This window comes from Sebastes umbrosus, chromosome 1 (genome assembly GCF_015220745.1).
Source record: "Sebastes umbrosus isolate fSebUmb1 chromosome 1, fSebUmb1.pri, whole genome shotgun sequence".
In the NCBI taxonomy this organism is placed as follows: Eukaryota; Metazoa; Chordata; class Actinopteri; order Perciformes; family Sebastidae; genus Sebastes; species Sebastes umbrosus.
Window position 1 is genome coordinate 25168493 of NC_051269.1, and position 13925 is coordinate 25182417.

The window sequence follows — 13925 nt, forward strand, 5'->3', positions numbered from 1 at the left end:
TTTTTTAGTGATGTGACTATAATGGTTGATCCAAGATTACAGTATTTTATAGAAGTGAATGTGTAGGATCACACGTTACTAATCCTAGTAGGTTTATTAGATCAGTGTGTTTTATTGTAGTGACAGTTGGTGTACACTAGGGAGAGCAATCATTTAGTGGGACCATCTCAGAATCATCTCCGTTACTACGCTGTAAAGAGAGCCATTCACATTAAAATGGACTTTGGGTTTTCTGCGGAGGGATTGTGTTGTGGCACCGTGGCCGTGATTTGCATGTGTCTTTAGACATATATGTTGTATTCTTAGTATTTTGATCTGGTATTTTGCATTTCCCAGAACAATCTCAGTTGTCATTTACAACAGTTTAATTTGTAGTAGAGCTATAGTTTGTTTTGTGTTTCCGAATGAAATAATACATTAATTTGATAATTATTTCTACATTATCTAAATTGGTGAACAGTCTTTTGTAACATATAAATTACCACTAGATAAATTGAGCTTGTAATGGTTAAAACCATCAATCGTAACATGACCTTGCCAGGAATTTGGGCAGCTTGTATTTTATTTTATTTTATTTTATTTTATTTTATTTTATTTTACTTTATTTTATTTTACTTTATTTTATTTTACTTTATTTTATTTTATTATCAGCCTTTACCACACGTTTGAGCACTGGTATGATCATCTTGTAATAATGACACTGTCTCTCTGGCAGAGTGGTCAAGTACATTCAGTACTATGTGGGAGTGGGAGCTAAAAGAAATAGCCCTCAGCCACACATCTTCAGAGGTTTGAGTTAAATAAAACCATGCTCTTGTGTTATGTCACCACTGTTTGCCTGTGATTTGGTTTAGAGATCTGTAGATTTGGGAATATCGGGTCTGCAACTAGCATTTGTTTTCATTATGAATTAATCAATTATCACTTTTCTCTTTTAGTTGATTCATCAGACTATACTTACCTCCTACAACAGTAAGACGTAATAGGCATTGTTTTTTAGTTATTTATAAAGCCCTTAAAGGCAAGTTGCCATGTCCTTATTAAATTGGTCCTATAGTCATTATTCGACTCGTTCAAGTGATTGGCTCAAGCTTGAAGTCCCGAGTGCGAACACTAAATTTGGGGAAACGGCTTTTGGTGTTTGTGCTGCAAAAACTTGGAACAGTTTACAAAACACATTCAAATTAAACACAATTGTACCTACAAGTGATTTTAAATCCATGATTACAAACGACTCCGCTCTTGTTTTTAACAGTGTTCTATTCTTGTCTGGCTGATGGCTTCTTGTAATTCATTAATTAAGTTCTTGTGTGTGTTTATTCTCTATTATTGTACTCGACATCATTGAAAATGAGGGCATGCCTTCAATGATTCCTCGAGATTTAAATAAAATATTTTCTTTTTTTTAAATGGCCATAATTTCTTGAACTTCCCAAAGCCCTATAGCTGTTAATTTGAGTCCAAACAAGTATTTAGTTTAATATCAAAAAAGACCAAGAAAACCAGCAATATTTACAATATTTACATTTCAGAAGCTGGAACCAAGGTGTATTGGCCAAAATAGTTGCTGATGAGTTGTCCGTCACATCAGTTGACTAATCGATTAAAATAATATTTGTGATTTGGTCCTTATAATCTAATCCTTATAGCTGCTAATTAAGAGTCCAAACCCCAAAACTATTTACTTTGATATCACAAAAGACCAAGAAAACAAGCATTATTTACATTTCAGAAGCTGGAACCAAGGTGTGTTGGCCAAAATAGTTGCTGATTTATTTATTTATTTATTTATTTATTTATTTTTTTAGTATGGTCTAGACCTACCCTAGCCTATCAGGAAAAGTGTTTTGAGATAACTTTTGCTGAAAAATTTAATTGAATTGTCTGTCGGTTGACTAATTGATTAAACTATTAGTTGTGACTTTGTGATTAAATTATCATTATCCCTAAATAATTTGTACTGAGGACTTGGCTCACAGGAACTAAAATGCAAAATGTAGACAAATAATATATATATATATATATATATATATTATTTGTCTATAATTTATATATATATATATATATATATATATATATATAATTTGTCTATTTTTACATATATATATTTATATTATTTGTCTATATATATAAATATATAATTATATATATATAATAATTACATATATTATATATATATAATTGTATTATATATATATTATATATATAATTATTATTATATATATATTATATATAATTATATATAATTTGTCTATATTTTTTGTATATATGTGTGTAATGTTTATGGTCACTTTAGGTTAATAAACAAATGGTCAATGAGGAAACAGCAGGTCCCAGTGGTCTCTCCAGTCATGTGCCCTACAGAGGGCTCAGAGGTATTTGCGTGGTGACTTGAGAGACTCTACCGAGTCGCGTCTCATGAACGCGCACGTACGAGAGCCAACTCCAGTTCCCACCCATTGCGTCAGCGCGCTCCCTCCCCTCAGTGCGCGTGCTCCGTGCGGGGATGCTGAATTGTAGGTGATGATGGCGGAAGCAGAGGAGGAGCAGCGCTGAGTTTCATCTGAGTTAGAAACCATATCTACAACACCAGCTTCTCTCTTCCCCATCGAGAGAGCTTCTATCCCGGCTACAGGCGATGGGGAACGAGGCCAGTCTGGAGGGGGAGGGACAGGGACAGGGACAGGGACAGACGGCGGTTGGACAGCCCGGCCCCGCCGTCCCCACAGCAACGGGGGCTCCGGCTTCCATTTCAGCACCACCGGACTCTGGACAGCTCATCAAGCCGAGCAACGGAGCGCCTGCTGGGGCTGGACCCGGCGGAGGAGGCGGCGGAGGCGGCCCGGGGATTAACAGGTAGCAGCCCGCGGTAGCTAGGACGAAGCAGGGGGAAATCAGGGAGGCTATAGGCGGCGTGTGTAGCCTCCGGTACATCTGTACGGTGTGTATGTGTAGCGTAGATATATATAGGATCAACCGACTGCGTTCATGGACCTGCTTGGGGCAGCTTAATTATTTATTTCTATATCCTTGTTGTCAACACTATTCAACACCACCCTTTCTTTTTCAGTCCCATTTTTTGGCTTTTTTTTTGGCAGCACCACCCTGTTACTCAACGTCAGTCTAATTTAATATGCAACGACGTATAATCAATAAATATAGCTTTAAAACGTCTCAATATGAATGTCTACTGTCTTTAAGTCATCAGCAGCTAAATAACGTTATTATAAATGAATGAGCAGCATTATTCTCCTCATAGTAAAGTACTTTCAGAATGGGTCTCACAAATATTACTATATATACTATATATATATATACAAATACTACTATAGCTTCGGCACCACCCTGTTACTCAACGTCAGTCTCATTTAATATGCAACGACGTATAATCAATAAATATATATAGCTTTAAAAACGTCTCAATAGCAATTCCTATTGTCTGTCTTTCAGGAATCAGCAGCTAAATAACAAATTAATGACATTTTTCTTCTCATAGTGAGGCAGCATAAGTAAATATGAATACTTCAGAATGGGTCTCACAAATATTAATGTCCCACAAATATTATGTCCCCCCCAATACTATAGCTTCAGCACCACCCTGTTAACTCAACGTCAGTCTAATTTCATATGCAACGACGTATAATCAATAAATATAGCTTTAAAAACGTCTCAATAGCAATTTCTATTGTCTGTCATTCAGGCATCAGCATCTAAATAACGTTATTATACTGTAAATGAATGAGCAGCATTTTTTCTCCTCATATGGTGAGGCAGTATATTAGTAAATATGACTCAATAGGAATTTCTACTGTCTTTCAGGCATCAGCAGCTAAATAACATAAATGAATGATTGACATTTTTCTCCTCATAGTTAGTAAATGTGAATACTTTCAGAATGGGTCTCACAAATATTAATGTCCCCCCCTATTATATAGCTTCAGCACCACCCTGTTACTCAACGTCAGTCTAATTCAATATGTAACGACGTATAATCAATAAATATAGCTTTAAAAACGTCTCAATAGGCATTTCTATTGTCTGTCTTTAAGGCATCAGCAGCTAAATAACATAAATGAATGAGAAATTACATTTTTCTCCTCATAGTGAGGCAGTATATAAGTAAATATGAACACTTTCAGAATGGGTCTCACAAATATTATATAGCTTCAGCACCACCCTGTTACTCTACGTCAATCTAATTTAATATGCAACGACGTATAATCAATAAATATATATAGCTTTAAAACGTCTCAATAGGAATTTCTACTGTCTCTCAGGCATCAGCAGCTAAATAACATAAATGAATGATTGACATTTTTCTCCTTATAGTAAGTAAATATGAATACTTTCAGAATGGGTCTCACAAATATTAATGTCCCCCCCTACTATATAGCTTCAGGTGATAATAAATAAATTAGAAATGATGCACTGGATGATCTCATGTTGAATGGCTCCATTTACGGGTTGGTTTCCTGGAACATGCCAGTAAATACAGAGTCATTCTGCATGGTGGTGGTGATGGTGACGACAGTGTTGTGTATGGGGTGACGATGCTATATACCGTCAGATCATCAGACAGCGTCATTATGAGCACAGGCACCATATACCATATACAGCCATATAGCTGCCTCACACTCACCACATCTCAAAAATCAATATGCAGCTATAATAGAATTTTTCACCACCATACAGCACAGAAAAAAGGGGTCATTTCTACTTGAAGAGTGGTGTTGCATTTCTCCATAAGAAACCCAGACACTGAGCTCAGACATATTAACAGTTACCTTACATAACAATATTTCCATTATTTTTACAGCTACATGTGAAAACTCCATAGTTGTCCTATAGCAAGGCAGTCTAATCAGATAACCTTTTCCAAAAATCCAGCCCAGATCATTAGCGTTTAATCACACATAGTAGCCTGTAGCTCTGTGTTTTCTCGCTCTCTCTCTGTGTGTGTGTGTGTGTGGGAGGGATTACCCTTCCAACAAGATCTGATATTGCATTAATTACACAGTTCAACAGTTGTAGACCTGAATACGCACATGCAGAGGCACAGCTGCGTCTTGGATTTGCCACACCTGCCTACAGCCTCTCTGTGCTTTGCCATTATAGCCATGCCATCCAAGAGGATGTATATATCTATTCATGCGGCGTTCAAGGCTAAAAATACAAGCTGATTCATGATTTGTGTCATTACAGAAAGTGATCGTAGGTATAATGTGGAGCTGTAGACGTGCTCTGCTACTGTAACTAGTATACCTTTAATGATGTTTAGCCCTGGCTATGTTTCCATTTGGAAGAAGCACTCACTGTGCATCACTGTGGTGCATGTTTAAAGGCTCATATAGCTTCCATGTAACCTCGTGATTCTTTTTATATCTTGATTTTTCTCTGGTATCCACCCAAATGATGTGTCTCATAAGGTGATGGCGAGTGCTGAGAGACTGAGAGCGTATCATGTGGCGGATTAAAATGGTTTTCTTAAGATCAGGCCCCCCCGCACATTCAGCCTTAAAATACTCTTCTACAAAGAACTTAGAGATCTGTAGATTTAGAAATATAAGGTCTGCAAATAGCAGTTATTTTCATTATGAGATAATCAATTTTTACTTTTCTCTGTTAGTTGATTAATCATTTGGTTTATAGCCTATTATTACAGAAAATAGTAAAAAAAAAAAAAAAGAGAAAAAAAAAGAAATCCCAAAGCCCTGCTGCTAATTAAGAGTCCAAACCCCAAAAGTATTTAGTTTAATATCGCAAAAGACTAATAAAACCAGCAATATTTATATTACTATTTTATCCTGCCATCCAACAAGATGTATATGTTTCTTCATGCTTCGTTCAAGGCTAAAATTCAAGCTGATTCATGATTTGTATCATTACAGAAAGTGATCGTAGGTATAACGTGGAGCTGTAACTAGTATACCTTTAATTACGTTTAGCCCTGGCTATGTTTCCATTTGGAAAAAGCACTCACTGTCCATCACTGTGGGGCATATTTAATGGCTCATAGCTTCCATGTAACCTCATGATTCTTTCATATCTTTGATTTTTCCTCTGGTATCCACTCTGATGATGTGTCTCATAAGGTGATGGCGAGTGCTGAGAGACTGAAATGGTGAGAGCGACCGTATCATATGGCTGATTAAAATGGTTTTCTTAAGATCAGGGCCCCCCCACATTCAGCCTTAAAATACTCTTCCACAAAGAACTTGTGAAACAATGAGACGGTGGCTGTGTTGAGACTGCAGATAGGAGACTTTCATCTTAATTAAAACGAGTTGCAGCACTTTATGAATTTGCCTATTAATATGAATGGGGACATAATATGCTCCGTATATAACCATATTCAGAAGTGGGCTCCTTATAGGCATTTTTTTGCTCCATGTGATATTTTATTCATCACAGTCACAGAGCTAAATCTGAGCCCATATAGGAATCCTTGAAGCTATATGGGAGTCACCCAGCTCTGACTAAGTGTGAAGTCATCCCGACCTGATGACCATAACTGAGACATGCATTCAGAATTGTAAGAAATACTACCTTGTGTTGGACTCAGATATGGGTAATACTTCATTTTACAGGTCTGCAAATGTCATGGTAATTAGGTGATAATTAGCAAGTAACCTATTTGAAATTTCTTTGGAATTACTGCAAAAAATTACCCCAATATTTACCTCAAAATTGATCGAAAATTACTTTATTATAAACATTATTTACTAATTAAATTCCTCTATTTCCCAATAATTTATTTAATAAATTTCCAAGAAAAGAACACAACGTTAATTGATATGCTTTATTTCCATGTCTGCTGGTAAATAGATAATAATAAGCAAATAACTTCTTTGAAATTTCTTAAAAAACTCTCTGAATCATTACATCAGCTACCAGGTTATATTTGTGTAGACAATAAGTCACACAATGAGGAGAGTTGTGTCTGATCAGAAGTGTCTTCTATTAGTTTTGGTTTTCCACCTCCGATGAACAGCAGCACACAGCCGCTTCTCAAGCCTAAGGGCCCTATTTTAACGATTATATTCTATTTTAGCATATAATTATTGAATAATGTTTATCATAAAGTCATTTTTGATAAATTTTGAGGTAAATATTGAGGTAATTTGGCAGTAATTCCAAAGAAATTTCAAATCGGTTACTTGCAAATTATCACCTAATTACCATGAAATTTGCGGACCTGTAAAATTAAGTGTTACCCAGATATGTTTACAACAATGTGCTCAATGCGCAGCTGCTATATTATCATCTCATTGTTTCCTTTCTAGCAGCCGACTTAGTGGAGAGCTGTAATAGCGTATGTTCTCAAGTGCTGAGAGCTACTTGATTCAGTCTTTCCAAACAATGTAAATCATTAAGTAATGCAAATCAATATAAATCAAAAGTCCATTACAACCCGGAACAAAGCTATAGTTCATAAAAGCCATGAACATGATGGATACAGTCAAGTTCTAAGACCGAGTGAACAAACACAGTATGCCCTCATCATTAATTTACCTTCAGCAATGAAAGCACTGCTCGCTATGTACCAAATGGTTATCACAACGCCAACAAATAATGCAAAAGCAGCTCTTATTATTTATGACATTATGACAGCAGTAGGATACAGAAAATGAACGTCTACCAATGAGTCACTGGCAGTGTATAGCGTTGTTGTCCAGAAATGCACTTTAATTTAAACACCTGTGAAATCTTAATTATTGTTTCCTGTGCTTGTTACATGCTTAGACTTCAGTGGCAAACGGCTGGAATTTTGCGTCACAGTGACTTGAAATACTCAAACTGATTCAAGAAATGCTCGTATTAAATGTGTGTACATTATATTACAAAATACTTCCTCAGTACGTTGCATTATGTCAGGCTGTAGATGGTCCATCTCAAATATACTTAGACTAAACTATGTGTATTTTGTCAGAACAGACACTGTGGTTGGTGTGTGAGGCAGACACATTGGTGCACCTATAACCCCAGTTTGTGCCTCTTATTAACATTAGAGACACAGAGCAAAGCATCCAATTTTCCGGAAAATACGTACCCGACAATCTTTGGAAAACCCAAATGGTTGTTTAATAACAGGTATAACTGTTCTGAATGTATTTCCAGAATCCTCAAAGACTCTTTTAACCATCTGGATAAAAAAGAAATGTTGTCTGCTGCACGATAAAAAAGAAGTTTGACTCCGTTTCCTTAATCAGGTAACCGGAAATTACATATGCCTCTACGAGCAAAATATTAATGCATTATTCTGTATGAAAATGCAAAAGATTGGAAAGAAACATCTATATTTTGTCTATTTTTTAATTATTTTTATTTCAACAGATTAAAAATCTTTTTTATGATGCAGTGGATGGGATATTTTTTATCCAGATGGTTTGAAGTAGGGCTGGGCAATATGGCCAAAATCTTCTGTCACGATAAAGGTCATTTCATATCTTGATAATGATATTTATCACAATATTGCATGTTTTCTGGTAATTCCATAAATAAATACTCTATATGAATTAGCCACATGGCAAAGCCTACGTTTGTATACTCTTGTGTGAATTAAATACTTGACAAATGAAAAGTATTTTCTCATTTGAAGAACTTAAGTGCAAAATGAACATATCAGTTTTAAATGAAATTATAGAGAAGCAATAAAGAAATATAGGCCTAGCCTATATCGCGATAGAAAAATATATATGATAGATATTTATATCGTTTTGACGATATACTGTATATCGTCATATTGCCCAGCCCTAGTTTGAAGACACTTCTGGAAATACTGTCAGAACAGCAGTAAGTGTTGTTAAATGACCTGAGTATATAAGTATATATGTTTTAGGAAAATCAAATGCTTATCTCAGTGACTTGAATGTATTGACAATACATGAGAGCTGGTTATGGTGCAGCATGCCACTCATCTGATGGACACTCGAACAATCATTATAAAACAAAACACCTGTAACGCACACTACAGTATGTGTGCTGTCTTTAGGATCATTGTTTGAGGGCCACTCGTTGAAGTTTCGATGTATAGTCTTCTTCATGTGACGCACTGCAGGGTGGGAGATTTAAAGTTTCAGCAGCTCCTGACCAACACGATAGGGACTATATTGTCTCTCCCGCATCCATGTCTCAGCTGCTCATCAGTTTTTTTTTTTAGCTTTTGCCAAGCTTGTCTGATTTTAAATGATGAAACGGCTGCAAATAATGGAAATAAGAAGTGCCGCGGCCTATGACACTGCTACACACCTCTGTCAGACACTGCAATAATTAGTTTAGTGAATATTGTAAAAGCCTTGACTTAGGTCTGTTTGTCACAGCCTCTGTCTCTGGTTTGGCTAATTGAAAAAGAAATAATAATTGCATCATATTTGTGTCCGACTGCTTTTCATTTTATGTGAACGGAGCACATATTAGCTGTTTGCTGCTAACAACCTCAACCAACTTCTTTAAAAGGATTCATTTGTCATCATGTGACAGAAATCCCTTGAATGTCCTCTTTGTCCCACTCTAACCTGGGTAATAAAACACATTAAACCTCTTGAGCATGATAAAATTAAATCTACCTCAAATCTGAAATTGTAAAGTTGAAAGTTTTCCCCGCTGGGTGTGAAAGAAATGGAATTTTACTTCCAAAAAGTCAGTGGTCACTGACATTCCTGAAACCTTGTGAAAGCAGTAGTGCAAGTTTTATGTCGATTTCACGTGAATTTATGCTCCACTTGATGCCTTTAACGTGGCCATCATAAACAAATGATGCATTCAGTCTGATGCATCCACTGTCTCTCTGGTTTGACCTTTAAACATGACTAAATGGACGGCATGAGATAGGTTTCACTCAGAGGCCTGAGGTAACCAGTTTCATTTCCAATGGACAGAGGAATAAATCAATGAGACACATATAGAATCTCCATTATAAAGGATACCGATACAGATATACTGTGTTGGGCTAAAATTAAGTATCCCTGTTCCACTGTGAAGCAATGTTTTTAAGGGACAATAGATTTGTACATATTTTATTTGTAAAGTGACCAAATGTTAATTGTTCAGTAAATAATAATAATAATGATAATAATAATAACTTGGATTTATATAGCGCCTTTCAAGAAACCCAAGGACCCAAGGAGGTAAAATGGATTTGATCAAAATTGTTGTGTCAGGAACCAGAGAGGCTCTAATGCTCGCACATATTAGTGGCCCGTAAATACAACGAGTATTTTGTGAAAGAGGAAATAATTACTGTTATCTACGGCTGTCTATCTATTAAAATATTTAATTGTGATTAATCGCATGGTTGTTTATAGTTAATCGCAATTTTTTATCTGTTCAGTATTTATTACTCCTATCAACATGGGAGTGGGCAAATATGCTTGCTTTATGCAAATGCATGTATATGTTTATTATTGGAAATCAACTAACAACACCAAACAATGACAAATATTGTCCATAAACCCTCACAGGTACTGCATTTAGCAAAAAAAATTGCTCAAATCATAACATGACATCTCAAGCCCCAACAGGCAACAACAGCTGCCAGTGTGTCAGTGTGCTGACTTGACTATGATTTGCCCCAAACTGCATTTGATTATCATAAAGTGGGCATGTCTGTAAAGGGGAGAATTGCGAGTACCCATAGAACCCATTTTCATTCACATATCTTGAGGTCAGAGGTCAAGGGGACCCCATTGAAAATGGCCATGACAGTTTTTCCTCGCTAAAATGTAGCGCAAGTTTGGAGCTTTATTTAACCTCCTTCGTGACAAGCTAGTATGACATGGTTGGTACCGATGGATTCCTTAGGTTTTTGTAGTTTCATATGACGCTAAGTCTTCCCTCTATCTTGAAAACTGAGCCCGCTACAACCTCTGAAAGATTGGTTGCGTTAATGCGTTAAAGAAATTAGTGCTGTTAAAATTAATTTGCGTTATTATCGCGTTAACTTTGACAGCCCTACTGTTATCGCTTTATTATAGCTGGTATTCTCATATTTTCTTAATTACCAAATTGTTAGTATATCCATCTGTGTGATGGAGTGTCTTAAACGTACTCTCCATATTCTGCTACTGAGAAATGTTGATTGGCTTGTCCTGGCTTGTTGGCAGTGTTTAAAACATGATGTCCGCTGTGTGCTTGTTACCACACAACTCCAGTATATACACTGTCTCCTAAATGAATAGTTTGACATACACTTATTCACTTTCTTGCCAATAGTTAGATGAGAAGATCGATACCACTCTGGATCAACACCAGTGGTATCAATCTTCTCCTCTAACATGCAAGGCAGAGAAAAAAATGTGAAACTATTCCTTTAAGTGACACTGGGATATTGTTTCACAGGGAGCTCCCGTTACAAAAGATTGGCAGCTCACAAACCCTTCACCGTCCACTTTGTGATAAATCAAGCAATGTGTACCGCTTTTTAGACGCAAAGCCACAAGTTGTTCTCAGTGGACTCCCATTTGCTGACGGATGAGAATATCTAAAGAAATCTTTTTGAAAAGGTGTCTTCCAGTTTAAACTCTTTTTTTTTTTTGGTCTCATTAAGCCATGCCTGAGGCTTTGCATAAATCACAAGAGACTCCACTTGGGGATCTTTTGCCATTCAAGTGATGATTATTATGTGGAACTAGCTTGTATCTTGTGAGGACACCGGGTAGATTTAGACCTCAGCTGTCCACTCTTTGTATCAGTGGTCAGTTTAGTCTCAAACAGAGTGTCAGGACTGTGTTGAATTTCAAATACAGCAGTCCAGCGATGGTTTGAAAAGTGCAGGTTTTTCCTAATGGGCTCACTACGGTGAACGCAGGAAAACTGTGCAGAGCAGAACGAGGTTAGAGCTCAATTCATCGGCTGCGACTCATAATTGCTAATATGCTCTATATATTAATTCCTATATTCCTCCCTTTATTTCCACCATTCTCTCACTGTGGATGCAGAGCTGCTGCTGAGTCTTTGAAGATGACGGGCATGACAAAACAAGGTCTAAGTTGTTATGACAGTGAAAAATCCTCCATTCCTATTTAACTATTGGCACTAATGCCCGAGGGCCGGAATGAGCAAGAAAAACCAAAAGTTTACAATGCTGTTGTCTGATACACTACATTTGTTCCACCCTAAACACGTCGCTGAGGCCAGAAGAGAACGGCTTCAAAGAGTGAAAACAAGCCACAAGGAGCACTTCACAGAAACTGATAGAGGCAATATAAAATATTCAACATATGCCTCTCTGTTGGCCAAGGTTTTGAGTAGTCTGATATCACACTATGAGCAACAATAAAATCTTTTAATGGCATGCGGACCTCGTGCATCTGCACAGCTGAAGGCTTACAAAATGTGCCACTCAGGAAGAAGTACTGTTCCTTCTTGAAATTAAGTAGAGATCACTGGTATGAAACCAGTGTGTGACACCGTGTTTCTGTTGGGAGACAAATGTTGTCAAGAGTTGAACTCAGTTTGGAGAAGTGTGTGTTCCTAATTGTGTGTTCTCTTTATTGACTTTACCAGAGCACCTCCGTCAGACCCGGGACCTAAAGCGGGAGTCCAGAGTGGTCACGGGACGGGGGACAGGTTGGCCGCCCACGACACCCCTCAGCACCCTCAAGGAGAGCAGGGCCAGGGTCACGTGTCCAGGAAGAGCCTGCATGTGGATGTGAGTAGCAGCAGGACTGGGAGGTCCCCCTCCGTGTCCCCAGACCGAGGCAGCGTCCCAACCTCCCCTTACTCCGTGCCACAAATCGCGCCCATGCCCAGCAGCAAACTGTGCCCCGTCTGCAAAACCACCGACCTGACGGGCACCGGGGACGACCAGCCGAACTTCAACACCTGCACACAGTGCCGCTCCAAGGTGTGCACCCAGTGTGGCTTCAACCCCAACCCTCACCTCACAGAGGTAAGCAGAACATTCATTCAATGATGATACCGGTGTTTTCATGATAGGGACATTTTTCTATTTTCCCTCCAGCTCTATAGCAGTTTAACCAACAAACCTAATTAGGCTGTTTTCATACACAGTTTGTAGCTATACCTACGAAAAGTAATGCACTGTAATTTGTATATATCCCACAAAATCAAATTGGATGTAATCCACATAATCGTGAACCAGGAAGTATTAAAAGCGACAAACACCGCATAGGGAGGAGGTCGGAGTAGGTGGGTGGGTCAAAAAACATCAGACTTTCGCCCAGGACAGCGGTGTTTGTGTCCCGTGTGAAACCAGGAGTCAACGTTGATTTATTTGTCACGTAACTTCCGTACCTAAGTTACACCACTACTGTAGTTATTTTAACCCAAACCGCTATCTTTCACTAAACCTAACTAAGTAGTTTTGTTGCCTAAACCTAAGTTGTAACAAGCGGAAATTGACATGTTTTGCTGGACATTCGTAGGAAAACGCACGAAAAAATAGGAATAACTTTTCTTTTGTTAATAAGATATCATACTAACCGTTGTATGAGGATATGTTGCCTTAATACATACATATAGCAGGCTGTACATGATATGTATGGGAACTAAGGCTGTCCCAAATACCATTTTTTGGGCTTTGAAACTTCGGTGATGAATATTCAAAAGGTATTCAAAGCGTCGCAATGTTCTTCTGTCTGTCTGTCTCCATCTCCACCTGCCGCGCTACTGTACACACATGCACCTCTACACACAACAGACAGCAATAACTGTCTGAGAAAAACTAATTATAATTAATTTTGAATATGAATAATGAATAATGTTGTGGGATTATTCCTTATTTCATGAGATATTTTGGGATATATACATTATTATTACATACTTGCATTTGAATACTGATTTGGAGGTTGAATACCATGGCAACGGTGAAAGCTTCGACTCATTCGGGTCAGCCTCGAGAAGTCGGCACTGTCACTCTGCCCTGACTTACAAACACAGTCAACGTCTGCCGTGGTGCGTTCACA

At 37.7% G+C, this 13925-nt stretch overlaps 1 protein-coding gene across 2 annotated transcripts in view; it reads left to right on the top strand.

The window, feature by feature from the left end:
- Positions 1-2492: 2492 nt before the first annotated feature.
- Positions 2493-13925, top strand: part of bsnb (bassoon (presynaptic cytomatrix protein) b) — an 85247-nt gene continuing 73814 nt past the window's right edge. For both annotated transcript variants that reach the window (XM_037769194.1, XM_037769203.1), the window contains exons 1-2: positions 2493-2856; positions 12505-12889. In XM_037769194.1, coding sequence (XP_037625122.1) covers positions 2639-2856; positions 12505-12889 — 603 coding nt within the window. In that variant the 5' untranslated portion in view covers positions 2493-2638. The remainder of the gene's footprint in view (positions 2857-12504; positions 12890-13925) is intronic.